General features: G+C 49.9%; 7 protein-coding genes across 7 annotated transcripts; 3 read left to right on the top strand and 4 right to left on the bottom strand.

Annotated features, from left to right (window-relative positions):
• Positions 1-193: 193 nt before the first annotated feature.
• Positions 194-1,240, bottom strand: UREG_02562 (uncharacterized protein; the record flags this gene model as incomplete). The annotated part of the gene is made up of 1 exon (XM_002543000.1): positions 194-1,240. One exon carries the CDS (start codon positions 1,238-1,240, stop codon positions 194-196), a length of 1,047 nt encoding a protein of 348 aa, XP_002543046.1.
• A 1,784-nt stretch (positions 1,241-3,024) lies between these two features.
• Positions 3,025-4,070, bottom strand: UREG_02561 (uncharacterized protein; the record flags this gene model as incomplete). The annotated part of the gene is made up of 3 exons (XM_002542999.1): positions 3,025-3,709; positions 3,786-3,867; positions 3,935-4,070. The coding sequence occupies 3 exons, from the start codon at positions 4,068-4,070 to the stop codon at positions 3,025-3,027; spliced, it is 903 nt and encodes a 300-aa protein (XP_002543045.1).
• Positions 4,071-5,330: 1,260 nt separating this feature from the next.
• UREG_02560 (uncharacterized protein) lies at positions 5,331-6,886 on the bottom strand (the record flags this gene model as incomplete). The annotated part of the gene is made up of 8 exons (XM_002542998.1): positions 5,331-5,465; positions 5,524-5,860; positions 5,918-6,127; positions 6,256-6,278; positions 6,344-6,410; positions 6,458-6,499; positions 6,721-6,761; positions 6,827-6,886. 8 exons carry the CDS (start codon positions 6,884-6,886, stop codon positions 5,331-5,333), a joined length of 915 nt encoding a protein of 304 aa, XP_002543044.1.
• A 1,409-nt stretch (positions 6,887-8,295) lies between these two features.
• Positions 8,296-9,075, top strand: UREG_02559 (uncharacterized protein; the record flags this gene model as incomplete). Its single annotated transcript, XM_002542997.1, has 1 exon — positions 8,296-9,075. The coding sequence occupies one exon, from the start codon at positions 8,296-8,298 to the stop codon at positions 9,073-9,075; it is 780 nt and encodes a 259-aa protein (XP_002543043.1).
• A 1,116-nt stretch (positions 9,076-10,191) lies between these two features.
• UREG_02558 (uncharacterized protein) lies at positions 10,192-10,779 on the top strand (the record flags this gene model as incomplete). The annotated part of the gene is made up of 1 exon (XM_002542996.1): positions 10,192-10,779. The coding sequence occupies one exon, from the start codon at positions 10,192-10,194 to the stop codon at positions 10,777-10,779; it is 588 nt and encodes a 195-aa protein (XP_002543042.1).
• A 1,182-nt stretch (positions 10,780-11,961) lies between these two features.
• UREG_02557 (uncharacterized protein) lies at positions 11,962-13,521 on the top strand (the record flags this gene model as incomplete). Its single annotated transcript, XM_002542995.1, has 2 exons — positions 11,962-11,991; positions 12,076-13,521. The coding sequence occupies 2 exons, from the start codon at positions 11,962-11,964 to the stop codon at positions 13,519-13,521; spliced, it is 1,476 nt and encodes a 491-aa protein (XP_002543041.1).
• Positions 13,522-14,120: 599 nt separating this feature from the next.
• On the bottom strand, positions 14,121-15,686 carry UREG_02556 (uncharacterized protein; the record flags this gene model as incomplete). The annotated part of the gene is made up of 1 exon (XM_002542994.1): positions 14,121-15,686. One exon carries the CDS (start codon positions 15,684-15,686, stop codon positions 14,121-14,123), a length of 1,566 nt encoding a protein of 521 aa, XP_002543040.1.
• Between the last annotated feature and the right edge of the window lie 1,109 nt (positions 15,687-16,795).

Below are 16,795 nucleotides of genomic sequence, written 5' to 3'. Positions count from 1 at the left end.
ATATAAAAGCGACATGCTTTGAAAGGGACAACACTGGATCCTAGAAAAATAAAAAAGGGTAGTAAAAACATGGAATCGTGAATTGAATCTCATAAATTCGTTGGGGTTTAGTTTGTTCTTCTTTCGATATAATCGGCATGATAAACAATCTGTTCCTAGAATGTAAGCCAGCTAAGCGTGTTTTGAGACATTGTTATCGGGATAATAAATTAAGTCCCATTCTCCAATGTTCAACTCGAGAAGGGCTCGAAGGCACATCATGACTCAAGGCTTGCTTGCGCCGTCGGCGGCGTCGTGTTGAATCAGGAGTCTGGGTGCGTATTCGAGGGATATATGATATTTCATGGCGCGATGAAACAGCGGGATCCTCTAGTAAAAGGTGAGATCGAGGAGTTTGGTAATCCGGTGGAGGTGGAGTGTGAGCGCCAGAAGGCCTGCTAGGAAGATAGAAATTGTCATATATAGGAGGGAAGGAGTTCTCATCGCGATCCGGGAGAGCTCTCTGGCCGTTATTAGGACGGTAATCATACGTGCTATCGTCGTCATCGTCCTCTTCCTGGAAACCAAACACCTGTTGTAGCCTTCTTGCCAGCACTTCATCTTCTTGCTCCTGTTCTCGACGCCTGTCCATCTCCTGTTGATATCGAATGGGGCCTCGGTGATCTTCATTGTCTGGCACCGCTTCCCTCCGCGCTTGGGGAATGTTCATGTTCTCTAGTATATCGTCGTCATGCACAGTGGTATAATTAAACCACGGACATTCGCACGTTTTCCATTTCGCGCCACAGATAATGCAGAATTCAGCCGTGCAACGACACGTCATGTGGTTACACCCTTCCTTCAGTTCCACCATTGCAGAGCAGTTGTAGCACCGCTTCCAACCCGCATCTTTGGCGATGTCGTTGAATTTCTTCGTGTCTTCATCCTTTGGGCAGTCCCTTGCACGATGCATTTTTCCATTGCAAAGAACACAAACTTTAGTTTTACACTTGCTGCACTTGCCATACTTGCGCCCACCGGTTGGTCCGTTACCAGTATCTAGGTAAATTTGATTCGGTTTTATCCATTCTCCGCAGCCGCGAGACGGACAGTATAATCGGTTTTTCGTGGTATATTCTTGATATTTCCTGTTCCACGTGTTCTTAAACTTTGTATCAAAAAGCTTGTCAACGTGTTTGAGCGGGATGTGATCGTTAGTGCAGCATCGAGGCGGCATATGTTGAGGGTCGGAGACGGACATGGTAAAAATCCGTTTGAGGCATTTGTGGCACATGCGATGTGAGCAGGCCAGTTTCGCCGATCTACTAATAGGGACGTCATCGGATAGACAGGTCAGGCAGGTAATTCTATGATCATGTCAGCCTTACTCGAAAGGCCCAGACGGAAAGTTCTGATACACACTTCTTTTCTGGGGTGAGATGTGATGCGCCAAAAAGGGTGCTTAGGAGAAAGGAGCTTGAACCGCGCTTCCCATCCGCAGCAGGTGCTTGCTTCGTTGGCGCGGATTTTGGAGATTCTTTAGGTTTCTGGGCGGTGGGAGGGCTATTGCTAGGAGTGGATTTCTTCTTCGCGGAAGATACAGATTTTGGAGCGGAGGACGTGGATTTCGGAGGGACAGAAGTCGAGCTATGGCAAGGAAGAGTTCATATTAGCCTTGTGGGATAACAGAAGGGATTCAAATCGACAAAGTCACCTGGTCTTTGCCGCCTGGGAAGTCCTGGTCTTGCTATCTAGCCCGGCAGTCGTCATCCTTCGAGTTTTGCGCTCTGAACTTGTGTTTGATTTGGACTGAACATCGCGGCGTTCTACTTTTGGAGACGCCACTCTTGGTTGCGATGCCGCAATTCCGCTATGTTCATCCTCATGTTCCGCAACTCGAGTTCTAGGCCGGTGATGTTTTTCCTTCTCAGTCTCTCTACGACGTCGACGCCTGTGAGGTCGTGAATCAGATGTATGTGAGCCGATCCTGGACCCCGGGTTTGCAATAACGGTCGGCATACTGCTCCAGTGCAGTGAGATCGGGGCCTATTTCAAGCGTGATCTCGGCTTTAGAAGGAATTTCCTCGAGTTCTTGGATCGTAACCGTTTCGAGCAGGACTTTCAGCTGTAACGGTATGGGTCCTTTAGCCCACGACGTGTTGAGGCAGCAAATCAATCGTAATTCGTCTCCAAGCCTGCCGACCCTCCATGATGGCTTGTGAAAATAGTAGATGTGTTCTCTTCTATTGGCAGGAATCCTGATATTCCAATCACCCCTATTTGCAGATATTTTCTTATTCCCAAAGTCCTAGGTCTCCAGATGTCCCTTCAAGATAGTACCTCGTGTCGTTCGCGTACAGGTCTCAAGATTTGGACGAACCGGTTCTATGACACTGGCGCAGGGTTTGTAAGACGTTCTCTTCTTTTTCGTAGGCAACGGTTTCAAGGACTTTCGCGAGTAGGAAGAAACAGCCGGCGTAACGCTCCTATTGGATTAACTACTTACTGATCGAGACGTTTGGGCTTCAGTGCTGCATGCCCACCAGCTTCAGAGGCGGGACACGGAATGCCAACGGTCACCAGCCAGCTGGCAGGATTCTAATTCCGTGAAATATCTTCAGCGGATTGGCGGACGGGAGGGGTAAGACGTTCACCGCGTAGATATCTCTGCAAGGCGGATTGGGGCTATGTCGTCCGTCTGGTCAGTCTTGGGGAGAGGAGTGAAATGGCGAGGCTACTCCGGCTGCTAACTAATTAGTTCACTAGAAAAAGAGAGGCTTGGGCATCAACGACTTGCCCGCATCATTGGACTTTTGCTGCTGGATTTCAAATGGAGGACAAAGCGTCAAGTGGGTGGTCGCAGACCAGAGTGTTTATATCAAGATTCAAGCGTCGAGATGAGCTCTCAGCCAGATCCCACGCAAACACTAACTATACAACGAAATTATCCAGTCTATCGCTGCTGTTTTAAGTGCCGTCATGCTCTATAGGTACGCATAAAGAGAGACCCAAATCCGTTTCCAACCCAAGCGACTGCAGCCGTTTCTACTGGCCATAGTCGAATTTCCCTTTAATCTGCTTCCAGAACTCTTGCACAATCTCCTTTTGTCCCTCGCTATTCTTCGACGCTCGAACTGCCAGATAGCGTCTGCCGTCGACTTCGGCTTCCCATCCACCGGGGTTCCCGTCAACCATGATTCCGCCTGCTTCAGCGAGGATTACCCATCCAGCGCAAACATCCCAGGCCCAGCAGCCCCCTTCCCAGTAGATATCCATATACCCCGCCGCAACAGCACACAGGTTCAACGCTGCCGATCCCATACTCCGCATCGAATGGACCATCGCCCCTCCTTCTTCACGCGCTTTGCCTAGCCTTTCAAATGTGCCAATCTTCGTCTCCCAATTCGGCCCGTGGCGGTCAGATCCCCATTCCACACCCACTAAGGCGTTGGAAAGGCCCTTCAGCGGCTCTATGTTATCGCCCCGTAGTGGTAACTTGGTCGTCCTGTTCAGGAATGCCCCTTGGCCGCGAATGGCGCTATACAAAGTGTTTGTAAAGGGATTGAAAACGACGCCGACCACCGGCTTTCTGTCAATGGCGAATCCAAGTGAAATACAGGCGTTGGGGAAGCTGTGGACAAAATTCACGGTGCCATCGATGGGGTCGACAATAAACGTGGGTGCGCTGGTCAAACGCTTGCCAGGCTCGTAGCTCTCCTCGCCCATAAATCTGGATTAAATAGAACTTCACGGTCAACTTCTCCCACGCATCCTTAAGGGCATGAAAAGGTGTTTTCTTAGCGTACTCATAATCAGGATATTTAGTTCTCAGTGCCGTGGATACCATTAGCTCAACAGCACGGTCTGTCTCCGTTACGAGATCGGAACCTACCATTCCAGGGCTACAGTTAGCACTCTTTCTAGAAATTTAAGCACTCTGTAGTTAAGTACGCACTGTTCTTCTTTGACCCTGCCGCATTGATCAATGGCTTCGCGCCGGTGATCATATCTCCAGCTTGCTTCGCCAATTCGAGAAAGCAGTCATGGATTTCCTGCAGATTGGGAGCTGAGGCTCCGGTTTTAGCCGCCATTGTAATCTGGAGGATGTGTTTTCTCTGCGAGTTTCTCTGATTCTCTTCGGACTCTACCGCTTGGTGGCTTGTAGCTGTGCCTGGATAAAATCCCCAGTGTTTATACTGCGCTGAAGCTGAGGGGAGCGGGAGAAACACAAGGGACGAAACCGAGCGGAGGGTGTATATATAGGGAGAAGAAAGAAGAGACTGATGCAATTGTCTCCCGATGATGAAGAAAAAAAATCTCAATCTCCCGTGCTCGAACTTGTCACTTTTATATCGCCCCAAATCTATGAAGACCAGCCGACCCAGACTAATGCGAGCCTGCGGTTATGTCGTCAGCCTGCACTTGGATACCCGGCAGAGCTCAAAATCAGCAGATCGAGGGCGCACAGCCAAGTGAGAAGCACAGTAACACCACCAACCGATCCGTGATCGAGAAAAGGATCTCGCCCTTCACCCTAGTCTTGCTCCAAAGGTCGACCGTTTGCTTTCTTGGCGGTGAATATCGTGCGATTGATCATCCTTCTGTTAGGGCATCGTGAACGAGGTCTTCCCTGCACCGATCCTACCGAAGCTCAGTGGCACGTCAGGTGCCTCATTCTCATCCTCATCTTGTGAAGAGGCGGTAAAGCCCACTGCCCGAGGGGAAGCAAAAAAAATGTCGCCAGGCATGTAGCATCAAGAGGTTACAGAGATTGTCTAAATTTATCGCCGGCTGGCCGAATGGATGTTCTTCGAGCTGTGATGCCTTGACCCGATGCCGCTGGGTCGAATACAGGCAATTAATTTGGATGCTTACGGCTTTTTTTTCTTTACCAATATCAACAATAGACCTGGCATGGGTGCTGCCAGCCTGCGCTACCGGATGCCAACGATGAGCTTCGCGCACCTGGAGTCTCCCCGTCGGCTTCATATAGTCTTTCAGCAGCCGACTCAACTTTACACCGCACGAATGAGAAACACAGCTCGGCTGACCATGTGAGCTTCTAATAAATAGTATTGAGAATCGGAACCCCGGCAAACTGTATTACATACGTAGAAATGCAACCCGCTACCTCGTCTACGCGGCTTGAGCACCGCGACCAGCTGTGGAACAGTGAATCGGTATAATGAACGATAGGCCGATAAGCGGCCGATCAGGGTGTAACCCGTGATCAATGCAACCCCGTTGAGATTGTGAGGGACAGTATCAGGAACAAACAGCCTTATGCGTCTCTGCCTCGTGCATCTATTGGGACGGTTTTCGGCCATAGACGCCAACCCTGAATCCAGTTGTTAGCCGATAAGGATAGTACCAACGGATGAAATAGATATTGGAAGCACCCACACATTGAAGTACGCATGCGCCTTGGGATCTCGGAGCCCAACTCTCATCTGAGCAAGGAAAGTCATGACTTCGTCAAAGGACCACTGTATTGCGTATCACGAATTAGCCAGCGATGATCCTCATCACATAGATTGACCTCACCTTCAACACCCTCGTTAGGAGGGCCATCGCCCATCCTTCGATGCCTTGCTCACAATGGATTAGGTTCCACCGGCCAAGGTCCTTCAAATGCTTATCACTGTTCCACCCCCCGACAGGAAGTTTAAATTTCACTTCGGTAACTTCCTCAAAGCCCGCTTCTTCCATATATCCCTTGGCCAGCTCTGCGATTCGGAATGTCTTTCCGAGCTTTTCTCCGATTTCGGTGAATGTTCTGGACCAAATGGAGAGTATATGGTCGTCCTTGACGCTCCCGTCATCGGATTGAAACTGGATTGACATTTCTAGTTGGTCAAACCAGCCGCCGGGTTTTAGATGCCTATTTCAGTGCAAAGTTAGAAAAGTTCTAAAATATCGTGTGCGGAGTCGGCCATACGATAGAACTCTCTTGTAGAACTCAGGCCAATCGGCAATAGCCCCATATAGCGCGCGTGTATGGATTAGGTCGAAATGGTTTGGCGGATAAGTCCATTCTTCCGTGGCATCCTCGATTTCGAAACTAACATTTGGTGGAACAAAGGATGGCTGGATGGGCGACAAATCGGTGCCTGTGACTTCGGCAGAAGGATACTCGTCGGCAAAGTCCCTAGTCTCCCACCGTTAGGATCTTCGCCTTATCTAACATCAGGTGATACTATGGATACTTGCATCGCCCACTATTCGGGAATTGTTAATACATATTTCACAAATGCCAATAAGTCGGCTATCACTTACCGAACCAGTACCAGTCCCAACGTCTAGAACTCGCTGTTTTTGACATCAATGCAAACCCACGGTTATGCACAGCCAATACCCGACTCACCTGAGTGTCTTTGTTGACCGGCGCAAGAAGCAGTTTTCCGCCTAGCAATAGAGAGAACATGTGATGGCTGATAGGATTAGCGCACGCGTGTGACTATGGAAGGACAGCTCTTACGCAATATCAAGCTGCTCATTTTGTTGTTCATCGTTTGGACCCCTACCAACCCAGGTACCCGGTTAGAGAATTTGCCTTGTCCGTATAGGGCTCGTCGTACCAATATGCCCCGTCCTTATAGGCGTGATATCGTCGACCGTTTTCGAAGCGATACGCATATATTTCCGAGTGCAATGATGTTGTATCGCTGTAGCTACATCGACCCAACAAGCAACCCCAGTTAGCAGCAAGAGCTGCTACTTTGTGATCAGATCAAGTCTTACAAGTCAGCTTCGAAATCTGGCTCGCCCAGCCAATTATCGTCCTTTCACCCATGGGGGATTGGTTAGCCTGCAGTCCAAGACGGTAACTCTGGAGAGACAGTCATACAACGGGGATCTCAAGTAACCCGGCTGGTTGTAACCGGTCCTTCGCATCGGGAGAAGCCATCTTGTAGAACAGGAGTGCCGAAAAACAACGGAGAGACAGACACCAAAGTTCAAGCGGCAGCGGGGCCGATGCAGGGCCAGACGGCTAAATATAGGGCCATGCCATTTGACAGTTCACACCGCCTGCCAACAATAATAGTCTCAATGGGGAGCCCCTTGGTTGTCACTAGCTAGTCGAGCCTTGCTTCCGGGATCCATGTTCCGGGCGGGAGGATGCATCATGCATGGATGAATTCCGTCGTTCGAAGGCCGTCGACCGGCTTCATTGAATGAAACTCCATTGTCAGAAGAGGCCCGATTTGAGAACGGGCGCGACTCAGGTCTCCGTCGCCTCCTTCATCCTTCAAAGAGCAGGCCGTCTTGGGACCGTTTTGGAGCTTCCCCTAAAACGGGGTTGGATCGCTAAAAGCGGCCATGATTCGAATAACCCGCCAGCCAATGATGGTTCGATGATAAGGCGACCAACAGGCCATCCCATCCTTCTTCGCTGATCGATGCCAGGAACTCTTTCAGGAGGCGATCGCGCACTGGAAATGGATTACCTTTGACCAGATTGGGCCTAGAGGAATATCAAAGGAGCTCAATTGAAGCATCAAAGACAAGTGCTTCCGCGTTCGTCTCCAGGCGTGTCTTGTTCGATCCTGGACTCTTCATGTAGCTATAGAATGGCGAGAGTTGGGCGGGCGGTCGGCATTATAGAACCCGGGATCGCGGGGAATCAATTTTCTTTCAGCGGGACTTTCGTCATGAGCTTTTTACTGTTGACGTTCTTTTCTACGCAGGCAGCTTCTACAAGCAGTATTGATTTAATCTACTAATATGCCGACCGAGCTGGAAGAAGTACGGCTGCCCGTGGCCCTATCCCCCTTTACATCTTCGCTAACGCCCATGCCCGCAGCTCGTTGAGTTCCTGCACCATGGGAATGCACAGATCCGACAGATCGGTAGAATTCACCGTGTGCCTCTTCTGCTCTGTACTGAACTTCTCTAGCATGCGACCACCTAGTCGGATACTCTACGTCGGAACCCTCCCTGTTCAAGAGACGGCAGTTTCTACCGGTCCTCGACCTCAAACTTCTCGCGCGCGACTATACGGTATGTTCGGGCTCCAGATTGCAGAGGATAAGATAGCTGATCTTTTTCGATGCGGATAGCCTATCGCGAAGAATGCGCTCGCAATATTGGTTAATCTGTCGGGGAGATGAAGAAATCTTAAAGCTCCTTGCTGAAGACGATGTCTTCCTGGAGACGTTACTAGCCAAAGTGACCGTATGTAGGTACCTATCCTACCGGCTCTTGAAGCCGTCCTTTTGGCTATTTCTTCCACCTTGTGCTTTGCGCTGATTAGATTGAAACGGTAGAATGTAAAAGAACCCTGCGCGAGCGAGATAACGATGCTCCCTTGCCAATATGGCCAAATCCGAGAGTCTAAAGCGGATAATCACCCTAACGCGGGCTGTGCCGACTGGAGTCTCCGGGTCTCCCAAGGCCATGGATCAGTTAATGGACTGCTTCGTCAAGGGCGATGAAGGTGGGCTCAACAAATCGAACGAGACCAACTATGATTATCTTGCATATTTCTTCGCGGATATTTCAAAGTACGAAGAAGGCCGGTCATACTTCATAACGGAGCAGGAGTACGATTCGGTAATACCAATCACCAAGCTCACCGTTTTCACAGAGCATCGCAGTCACATTCGGAGAAGAGGCGTGGCGTCAACGATTAAAAATGTTGCGTTTGAAGTTCCCGCACATCCGAGTCTGGTATCAGGGTCGCATATCAACCTTCTTCCTTATATCCTGCTGCCCCTCGCGGGACCTGAAGAATTCGACGACGAAGAAAGCGCGGCGATGTTGCCAGATCTACAGCTCTTACCACCAGACAAGGAGCGGGATAGCGATCCGGAGATTATCGTGACCCACCTGGAGACTTTGCTACTGCTGACAACCACGAAGGAGGGGAGGAAGTTGATGAGAGACATTCAGGTCTATCCGCTGATCCGGGAATGCCACTTGCATGTTGAAGATGAGAATGTCAGGGATGGATGCGATCGATTAGTGCAGGTCCTCATGCGCGACGAGGAAGGAGAGGAAGATAAGTCTGCGCAGGAAATGGAGAGCGCCAGAGCCAAAGCCCTGGGCCAGGCGCCCCAGGAGGATGAGGAAGAGAAAATTGTTGAAATCTTCTAAACCTGGTCAATAGTTCAACTACACAAAGCTGATTAGAACACAAGAACTGGATTTTTCTCTCGTATTTTCCCTCGCATTCGCGTTGTCCAGCCGTCATGCCCTTGATCATCACTGGTCAACACTCCGAGTTCGCGATAACAAGCTAACGAGGCCAATAGGGAATGAGGTCTCCAACATTTCAACCGACAACGGAATTCTTCTGGGACGACAGAACCTCACGCAAGAGCCACAGCCTTTAGCAACTTTATATATTTTTCACTTCAAATCCTCGTCTCAAGTGATCTCGGAAAACTTTTATCATTCCTCATCCCTTCTGTGATGACGAGCTCGGAGCTCCAGGGACTGCCAGCCGTCCCAGATGTTGATCCCCGCCCGAGCCAGAAGTATGCCTCGATGGCACAGCAACTCGAAAGTGAACTCCCTCACGAGGGCGCAGCGGCGTGGCTGCAGGCTGTGGGTGCGTTTCTCGTCTACACGGCAACATGGTAAATATATTCCCCGGGGTCTGAAAACGGACAGTCGTACCGCACCGCGGTTCATGCTGATATTCCTTCAAGGGGCTTATTGGGGGCATACGGCTCCTATCACAGCTATTATGAGACCGAGCTTCTCTCTTCCACTTCTTCCAGCGCCATCGCCTGGATCGGCACGGTGGAGGCTGTTCTGCTCATTCTGGGCGGGATAGTCTCCGGTCCCATCTACGATCGCGGCTACATCCGTGAGCTCCTACTATCCGGCGCCTTCCTCACTGTCTTTGGCGTGATGATGCTCAGCCTCTGCACGAAGTTTTATCAGGTACTGTTGGCCCAGGGGTTTTGCATCGGCCTGGGAAGTGCGATTCTATATACCCCAAGCATCGCCCTTATTGCATCCTGCTTCTCGAGGAACCGTACCCTGGCCATTTGCTTTGTGACAACGGGCACTGCCATAGGTGGGATTATCTACCCAATTGTTTTTGTTCAACTACTGCCTCGCATGGGATTTGCTTGGGTAACCCGCATCCTTGGGTTTCTTACACTGTTTGAGCTCATGGTAGCGTTGGCGATCATGCTCCCGCGTACCAGGGAGGCAGCGACAGCGGCGCGGAAGGAGAGTAGAAACGTATCACTATTCGACATGCGGGCATTAAAGGAGCCAGTTTTCGTATCGTTTTGCCTATCCTTGTTCTTCATGCTTACTGCATATTGGGTCCCATTTTTCATCATTCCCACCTTTGCACAATTCAAGTTAGGGACCTCCAGTGAGCTGGCCTTTTATCTGCTTGTCATCACGAATTCAGCATCGGTGTTTGGGCGCATTCTGGCTGTGCTGACAATTCAAAAATTTGGAGTGCCGGAAATGCTGCTTGCATTTACTGTCATATCTACCATCCTACTCTTTGGATGGTTAGGGATAACAAGCGTGGCTCCATTCATTGTCTGGGTAGTGCTTCTGGGGATCTTCATCACCCCGCTGGCAGTTCTCGTGCCCGCTGTTATCCCCCTGGTATGCCCGGATAAAAATGTCGTGGGGACATGGATGGGAATGGCGTGGGCAGCAGCGGCGTTGGGAGTCCTCGTGGGTAATCCGGTGGCCGGTGCACTGAATAATTTGGCGACAGGAACGTTCTGGAAGACGCAGGTTCTAATCGCAGTATCCATGATGGTCGCCGCCGTTTTCATGTTGTATGTGCAGCAACAAATCGCGAAACAAAAACTGCGGTGAGAAGTTCATGCCTTCACGGATGATATGATTCATCAAGCACATGAGACGTGCCTTCGAACGGCTTACGCTTTAAGTGTGTTGCCTTGAAGAGTGTGCCGGCAAAGAGGAGGCCATAGATGTCCAAGGATATATAATCGCTCCTAGACCACACTGACCAACCTCCTCAAGGAGTATACGATTAGCTTCTGGGATTGCCCTAACAGGCATCGAAATCTCATCACTAATGCTATCCAGTGCTCATCACGCGGTATTTTGAGTGAGCTCCATCTTTTTCTGACAGCCCTTGATATTGATGTAACTGACAATTGAATTTCTAGGGGGTACATGGACGATGAGAGCGGTGCTGATTGACGTGCGAGAGATCTACGACTGTTAGACTAGGTGAAATAACCTAGTAGGGAGACGGATATCTATATATGAATTGGTCCGACTTCTCTATCTATGGAGGATCAGTCTACCAAATCAAAAACTGTCTATCTAGTTATATGACTACCGGAATCGTGTGCAATACATGCAAGTTTAGATAACTAGCTGGAGATGGGATTACTATCCCTTTTGAGCAGTTGATGCTCCGGAAACCTAGTGCGGGCGAGGGTGATTTGGTGTTTAACAGAGAGGACATGCTAGAGATGGCCGAGAAAGTCTGGAGCGCGATGTGCTGGCCCGGCCATGCCTATTCATCAAGGCTGTGATCTGGCAACCGCAGGGGGGATGATGGTGGCCTTAACTCGTGCACGACGCTCATACAGTGTTTCTAAAGGGGAATAACCAAGGGAGTTTAAGGGAGGGGGAAGAGTGGCAGCATGCTGGACAGGAATTGACGAATCATCAGCAAATGGAAACCTCGCCTTGAGCTATCCTCCAAACCCACATTCTTGAGATTTACCCAGCAGGCGTTTCAATATGCATTTGTGTAAATTTGTACTGGCGGATGGTGGTTATTAAGACGTTAGAGGTGGAGGATTGTTTGTTAGTCAGCCTAAGAGGGATTGAGTCCACTGAAGCAAATGATATCAATTCACACATTGGAGAAGACCATTCTGACATTTGTTTCTATCTACTCTGTATTCTGCAGTGAACCAAATGCAAACTCGCGAGCTGCTCGCACAAATTCATCACCGCAAACCATGGCCTAACAACTGCTCCCAACACTAATCCGCAGAACGAATAAACCTAGTTGCAATGGAAGACCCATTGTCATGGATTCTCCGGGTCAATTGATATGGTCTGAAATCTTCCGCATGATACATTTGGTCTATTTTCGAAGCCTTGCCCCTAGACTAACACTGCGCAAAGGAGTGCGCCTCTACCCCGATCGCATACCCACGAATCCTACCATGCGTCGCGGAGCTTCTACGCACAGGCTACCACCCGCCCGAGCTCATCTTACGCGTTGAACGCGTGATTGAAGTCCCTATCATACTTTCACGGTCTCGCGTCGACGACGATACGTGCGCCCCGGCGGCACAGTACGTGTTGGAAGCGTCGGGCGATACGGAAAGGGAACAGCCCGTGACACACAAGTCATATCGCGTGTTCTTAAGTGATGGAGAACTGCTTATTCAAGCCCTGCTGAAGCGGGAGCTGCACTACTTTGTGTCCGTCGGCGAAGTCACTCCGGGTGCTGTGCTTGCAATACAAAGTTTCGAAATCAGAAGAGCACAAAGGATCGCGGGCCCTGATAACGATGAGAGTGATAAAGGAAAAGAGTCAGGCCTGGTGGCTTTCCTCGATATAATACGGTTCTGTGTAATAGATACTGGAGATCAATTGGACAAGCGGAGGTACGAGGCGGTTGAAAGGGGTGTACCGATTGTGAAAACGGTGACAGTAGTGGACAGGAAAAGACCCCTAGATGAGCAGGATGGCGAATTGTTGGAAATCAAGAAGACGAAGCGTTCGAAGCTCGATTCGAAGCCAGACCTCGAGATTGAACAAGTTGCACCACCGCCACTGAACGTCGAAACGGCACCTCCAGCTCGCGATTCCTTTGAAGATGTTCTTAGTGACGCAGAAATGCTCGATTCCAATAGCCTTCTAGAAGTTGAGCGGGAACACTCCCTGCCCGGAGCTGGTACCAGAAGCCTGACCCCGAAATCAAACGAATCAACCCCCCAGTCTCCCCCCATACCACGCCGCAGTACTCTTCCCGAACAAGCATGGCCGACTGCCGCAAATCCTCCACCCAAAGGGCCCCGGAATCACTCCAGGGCTCTTTCTATGACTCGGAATCCCAACCTTCTTCCCATCCACACCCTCTTCCACCCCCCTCGCCCCCTTCCAAGACGCAATTACATCGTCGACATTTTCGGCGTCGTATCTTGGATCTCGCCCACGACTATTGTTCGCCGCAACATGCCTCCAAAACGGGATCTACGCGTGGTCGATGCAAGCTTCACCTCCCACCCGTACCGCAACCAGCATCCCAACAATGACAAGCTAGAACTTGGCATTTCGGTGAGCGTGTTTGTCGATGCGGAGCGATTTCACCCGCCGATAGGGACGGTGGCTTTGTTTCAAGCCTTGAAGACGCATGAGTGGGAGGGTGTGAGTTTGAATGCGTATGAAAAGGAGTGTGGTGGGGGGAAGGAGTGGTTTGTTTGTGATCAGCAGAAGTTGGAGGGCTCTGGGTATGATTTCGTGGGGATGAGGAGTTGGTGGGAGCAGTGGAACAAGGCAAGAGAGAAGCAGGCTGAGGAGAAGAAACAATCTGAAGATAGAGGGACAAAGAAAACTCCCTGACGTGGAATGTGCTTTTGATATAACGAAATCCATGATATATGCCTAATGCCTGCATGTTAACGATTTGGTACTTTCTCTGTATGCTTCTATCGTGATTAACTTGGAGGTATTTTTGAACAGTCCCATTGCTAAAATGTTCTGGTCAGTGCTATCGTTGTTGAGGTAAACTATTGCATCCAACCAGCATTCCAACGGCAAGATTTGTGTTTTGGAAGAGAACAGTGCAGAACTGAATGAACCATCTTCAGGCAGTAACAATGTCATTTGTGAGAAGAATAGAAAGCCAGCAGGGTACACAGTTGGCAGCGTAAAAGTTCCCATCCTGCAAACTCACCCCATTCTTCTCAATTTTTTATAAAAGGTTTCCAGTCGTCATGAAAGCATTATCCCCCTATCCTTGTAATGTATGCAGCTCAAGAAATATGAAAAAAATAATAGCCCATAAAGATCACAAAACAGCAGAAAGCCAGGGTACGTAAATCGTGTCAAGTTGCGTGGGAAAATCGGATACCGGTGTTAAAAAGCACAACTGCGAGCACCTAGCGAGCTCGATGGAAAATCGCCGTCTGCGAAACACCATCACTGAATTTGTAGAGACCTCAGTTTTGGAGCGCAAGAATAGGAGCAAGCCGGTCATCAAAGACGTCCTCGCCGGCTAGGCCGTTGCTGTTAACCCACTCCCAGCCGAATCCCGAAATGTACCGCGCCTGATTCATGATCATATTCACGCGTTCAAATTCTTCTCTGATGAGATACACGGTCTCCGCGTTGATGTCTTTCGTGATATTATTGTTCGGGTTGAAGGGGTCCTCGATGGCGAGGAAGTGCCAACTTCGAGTACCATCCGGGCGGAAATTAAACGTGTCCCAGTTTCTCTGCTCTTTGAGGGTCAGACCAGGGCTACGAACCGATACAACGTGGTATTTCCAATTGAATTTAGGAAACCGGGAAAATCGATAGTTGCCATTATACTCCTTGGGCGAATAGTAGGTGAAAAAGCCGCGGAGTAGCTCTGCACCAGGCTGGTGGTTGCAAGTTAGTTTTCCTTTGCGGGAAGCTTTGGCGATTTCTTCGAAATTATCCCAGAAAAATGTCTCGTGGCCTTCAACCCATTCCAAATTGCGGAGGCCAATATTTGAAAGCTGTAGATTTGGAATAACGGGCGGCTTCACGACGTTCATCAAATAGTGGAGGAGCATTAAGATGTAGCAGAATGATGGCAGAGTGCCGTTTCTCGGGTCGTCGATTTGGCGAGCATGAGCCCAGTGCTTGATGAAAACTCCCAACTCGTAAACTCGATCGTCGCAAGCCCTGTAGCAGCGCAAAAGGTGGGTAGTGCGCATTTTCAGTGCAACGCTCGAAAAGTGGATGTTGTAGAGTGGAATCGCTTCTGAAGACTCGGTGCTGTGTTTCTCCCAGACAGTGAGAATGGTCGATTCACCCCCAACTAAGTACACGTTATATCCCGCCGAAATGTAGGCTTGCTCCAAAATATGGGGGAGTTCAGTATCGAGTGTCGAAGGGGACCTCCTTGGTGACAACAACGAGGTCCATCTCAGACGAGGGGGACCGCGAAACCGGCACGGAAACTCCCAAAGCACTGTAATGGCACTGTGAACGTAGAGGTTTGCAGGGCCTAATTCCTTCATGCGTTCCCTGACGGCTTTGGCTGCGTATTTGACGAGTCTGACTCGAGTAGCTTCTCGTCTCTTTAGATGACCGCTTGATATCTCCCAGCGGGGAACTTGAGCCCAGAGGTATTCCATATAGTCTTCTTTAGTTTTATTGTATCGAATTCTAGCGAGCACGGTGTTGCTAGGCTTGCGACGAGGAGGTAAAACGGCAACATGCTTTTCGGCGGTTGGAGATGGCCAATCAATTCTATAACGAGCCAGCTCATACTGTTCGACAGCGGATATTTTGAGAGGCTGCAATTTTCCAACTAGAAGCCGTTGGGCAGCTGAATTTTGGGAGTTGAGCTGTGCACTAGCAAGCTGCAAACGTGCATGAGCTTCATCCGGAAGACTAAGAAAATTCTCCTTGGAGGATTCTGAAAGATATGCAATTGTGTCTTTTCCTTCCCAGTTATTCATTTCCCGGTGCTTGGAGGCACAGTTCAAGCGCTTCATGGGTTTATCGGTCTGATCTGCCACACTATGAGGCATGGTAGCAGAGTACAGATTTGGAAGATGGGTAGAGGGAGCGTTCCAGGCAGGCGTTTGGTGATATTGAGTACGATCCAATATTCGAAACCAAGACGAGCTGACTGTGAGCGGATGCGATAAGCGAATAGAGATGCGGAGACTGGTTTAAGAGCCAGAGAAGGATTTGATATAGGAAAAGAAAAAGGTGTTCACACTGTGTGAACTGAAGAGAAGAGCAGGGCTAGATATAGGGCTTCTGAGTCATGCCCGACGTCAGCAACACGTGCTATCACAGGATCCAATTCAGAGAGCATCATCATCGCCTGTCGTCAATGGGATATCACATTGATTGTCCAGATTAGGTAAGACAAACGGAAAGTAACGACCGGCCAACACTCTCCTGACGCATCGGTGACGCCGGATATGCTGTCTGTGCGGATATAACCGCCAGGCTGGAAAATTGGCGAACAATTGTGATCATTCATCCTGGCTACAGATAATACTAACCAGAGCACTCTGCACAGCAATTGATATGTCGGACTCGGAAGCCAGGAGATATGTTAGTTACATAAGCTCATTACTAAGCAGTGCCAAGGCCGCCTGACCTCATCGCTCGATTCAGCGCTTCTTCTGCATTTGAGAGTCTTCCGTGCGAGTTGCTGCATCACCGGGAACCCCAGGGATATCTCAGCTACAAAGGCTCGTACATGGCGCTGCTGACTCTGCCCTTGTCTCGATCTGCTGCTTCTTTCCTGTTCCCCTAGAGCTCGGGTTGTTTTGCTACCCTGGCCCGGCATCGCGTCGCATCGCATTGTTTGTTCTTGGGAATTTCTCTTCCGTCAAGTCAACTAGGTCCCGATCACTAGGGCCTCCCTTATTGTCGATCAGTTTTCCAAGCCATCGTCTTTTCATTTGCTTGACAATTTTTCGGCGACATGAGCTCTGTACCCCCGACCGGTCCGCCCGGCCGCACACCTCCCACCGGCCGTGATGGACCTTTTATCAAAGTCCGTCGGCCCAAGCCCGCAGATCCATTAGTGCGTCCAAAGAAACGGCAGATTCCACCCCAGCAGGCCCAAAGATCGCATGGCACTCCAGCTCCTAATGGGAGACCGCGCCCGCCACTCCAG

The sequence above is a fragment of the Uncinocarpus reesii genome, genomic scaffold (genome assembly GCF_000003515.1).
Source record: "Uncinocarpus reesii 1704 scaffold_1 genomic scaffold, whole genome shotgun sequence".
In the NCBI taxonomy this organism is placed as follows: Eukaryota; Fungi; Ascomycota; class Eurotiomycetes; order Onygenales; family Onygenaceae; genus Uncinocarpus; species Uncinocarpus reesii.
Note: the sequence above shows the minus strand (reverse complement) of the source record. Positions and strands in the feature narration are given on the sequence as shown.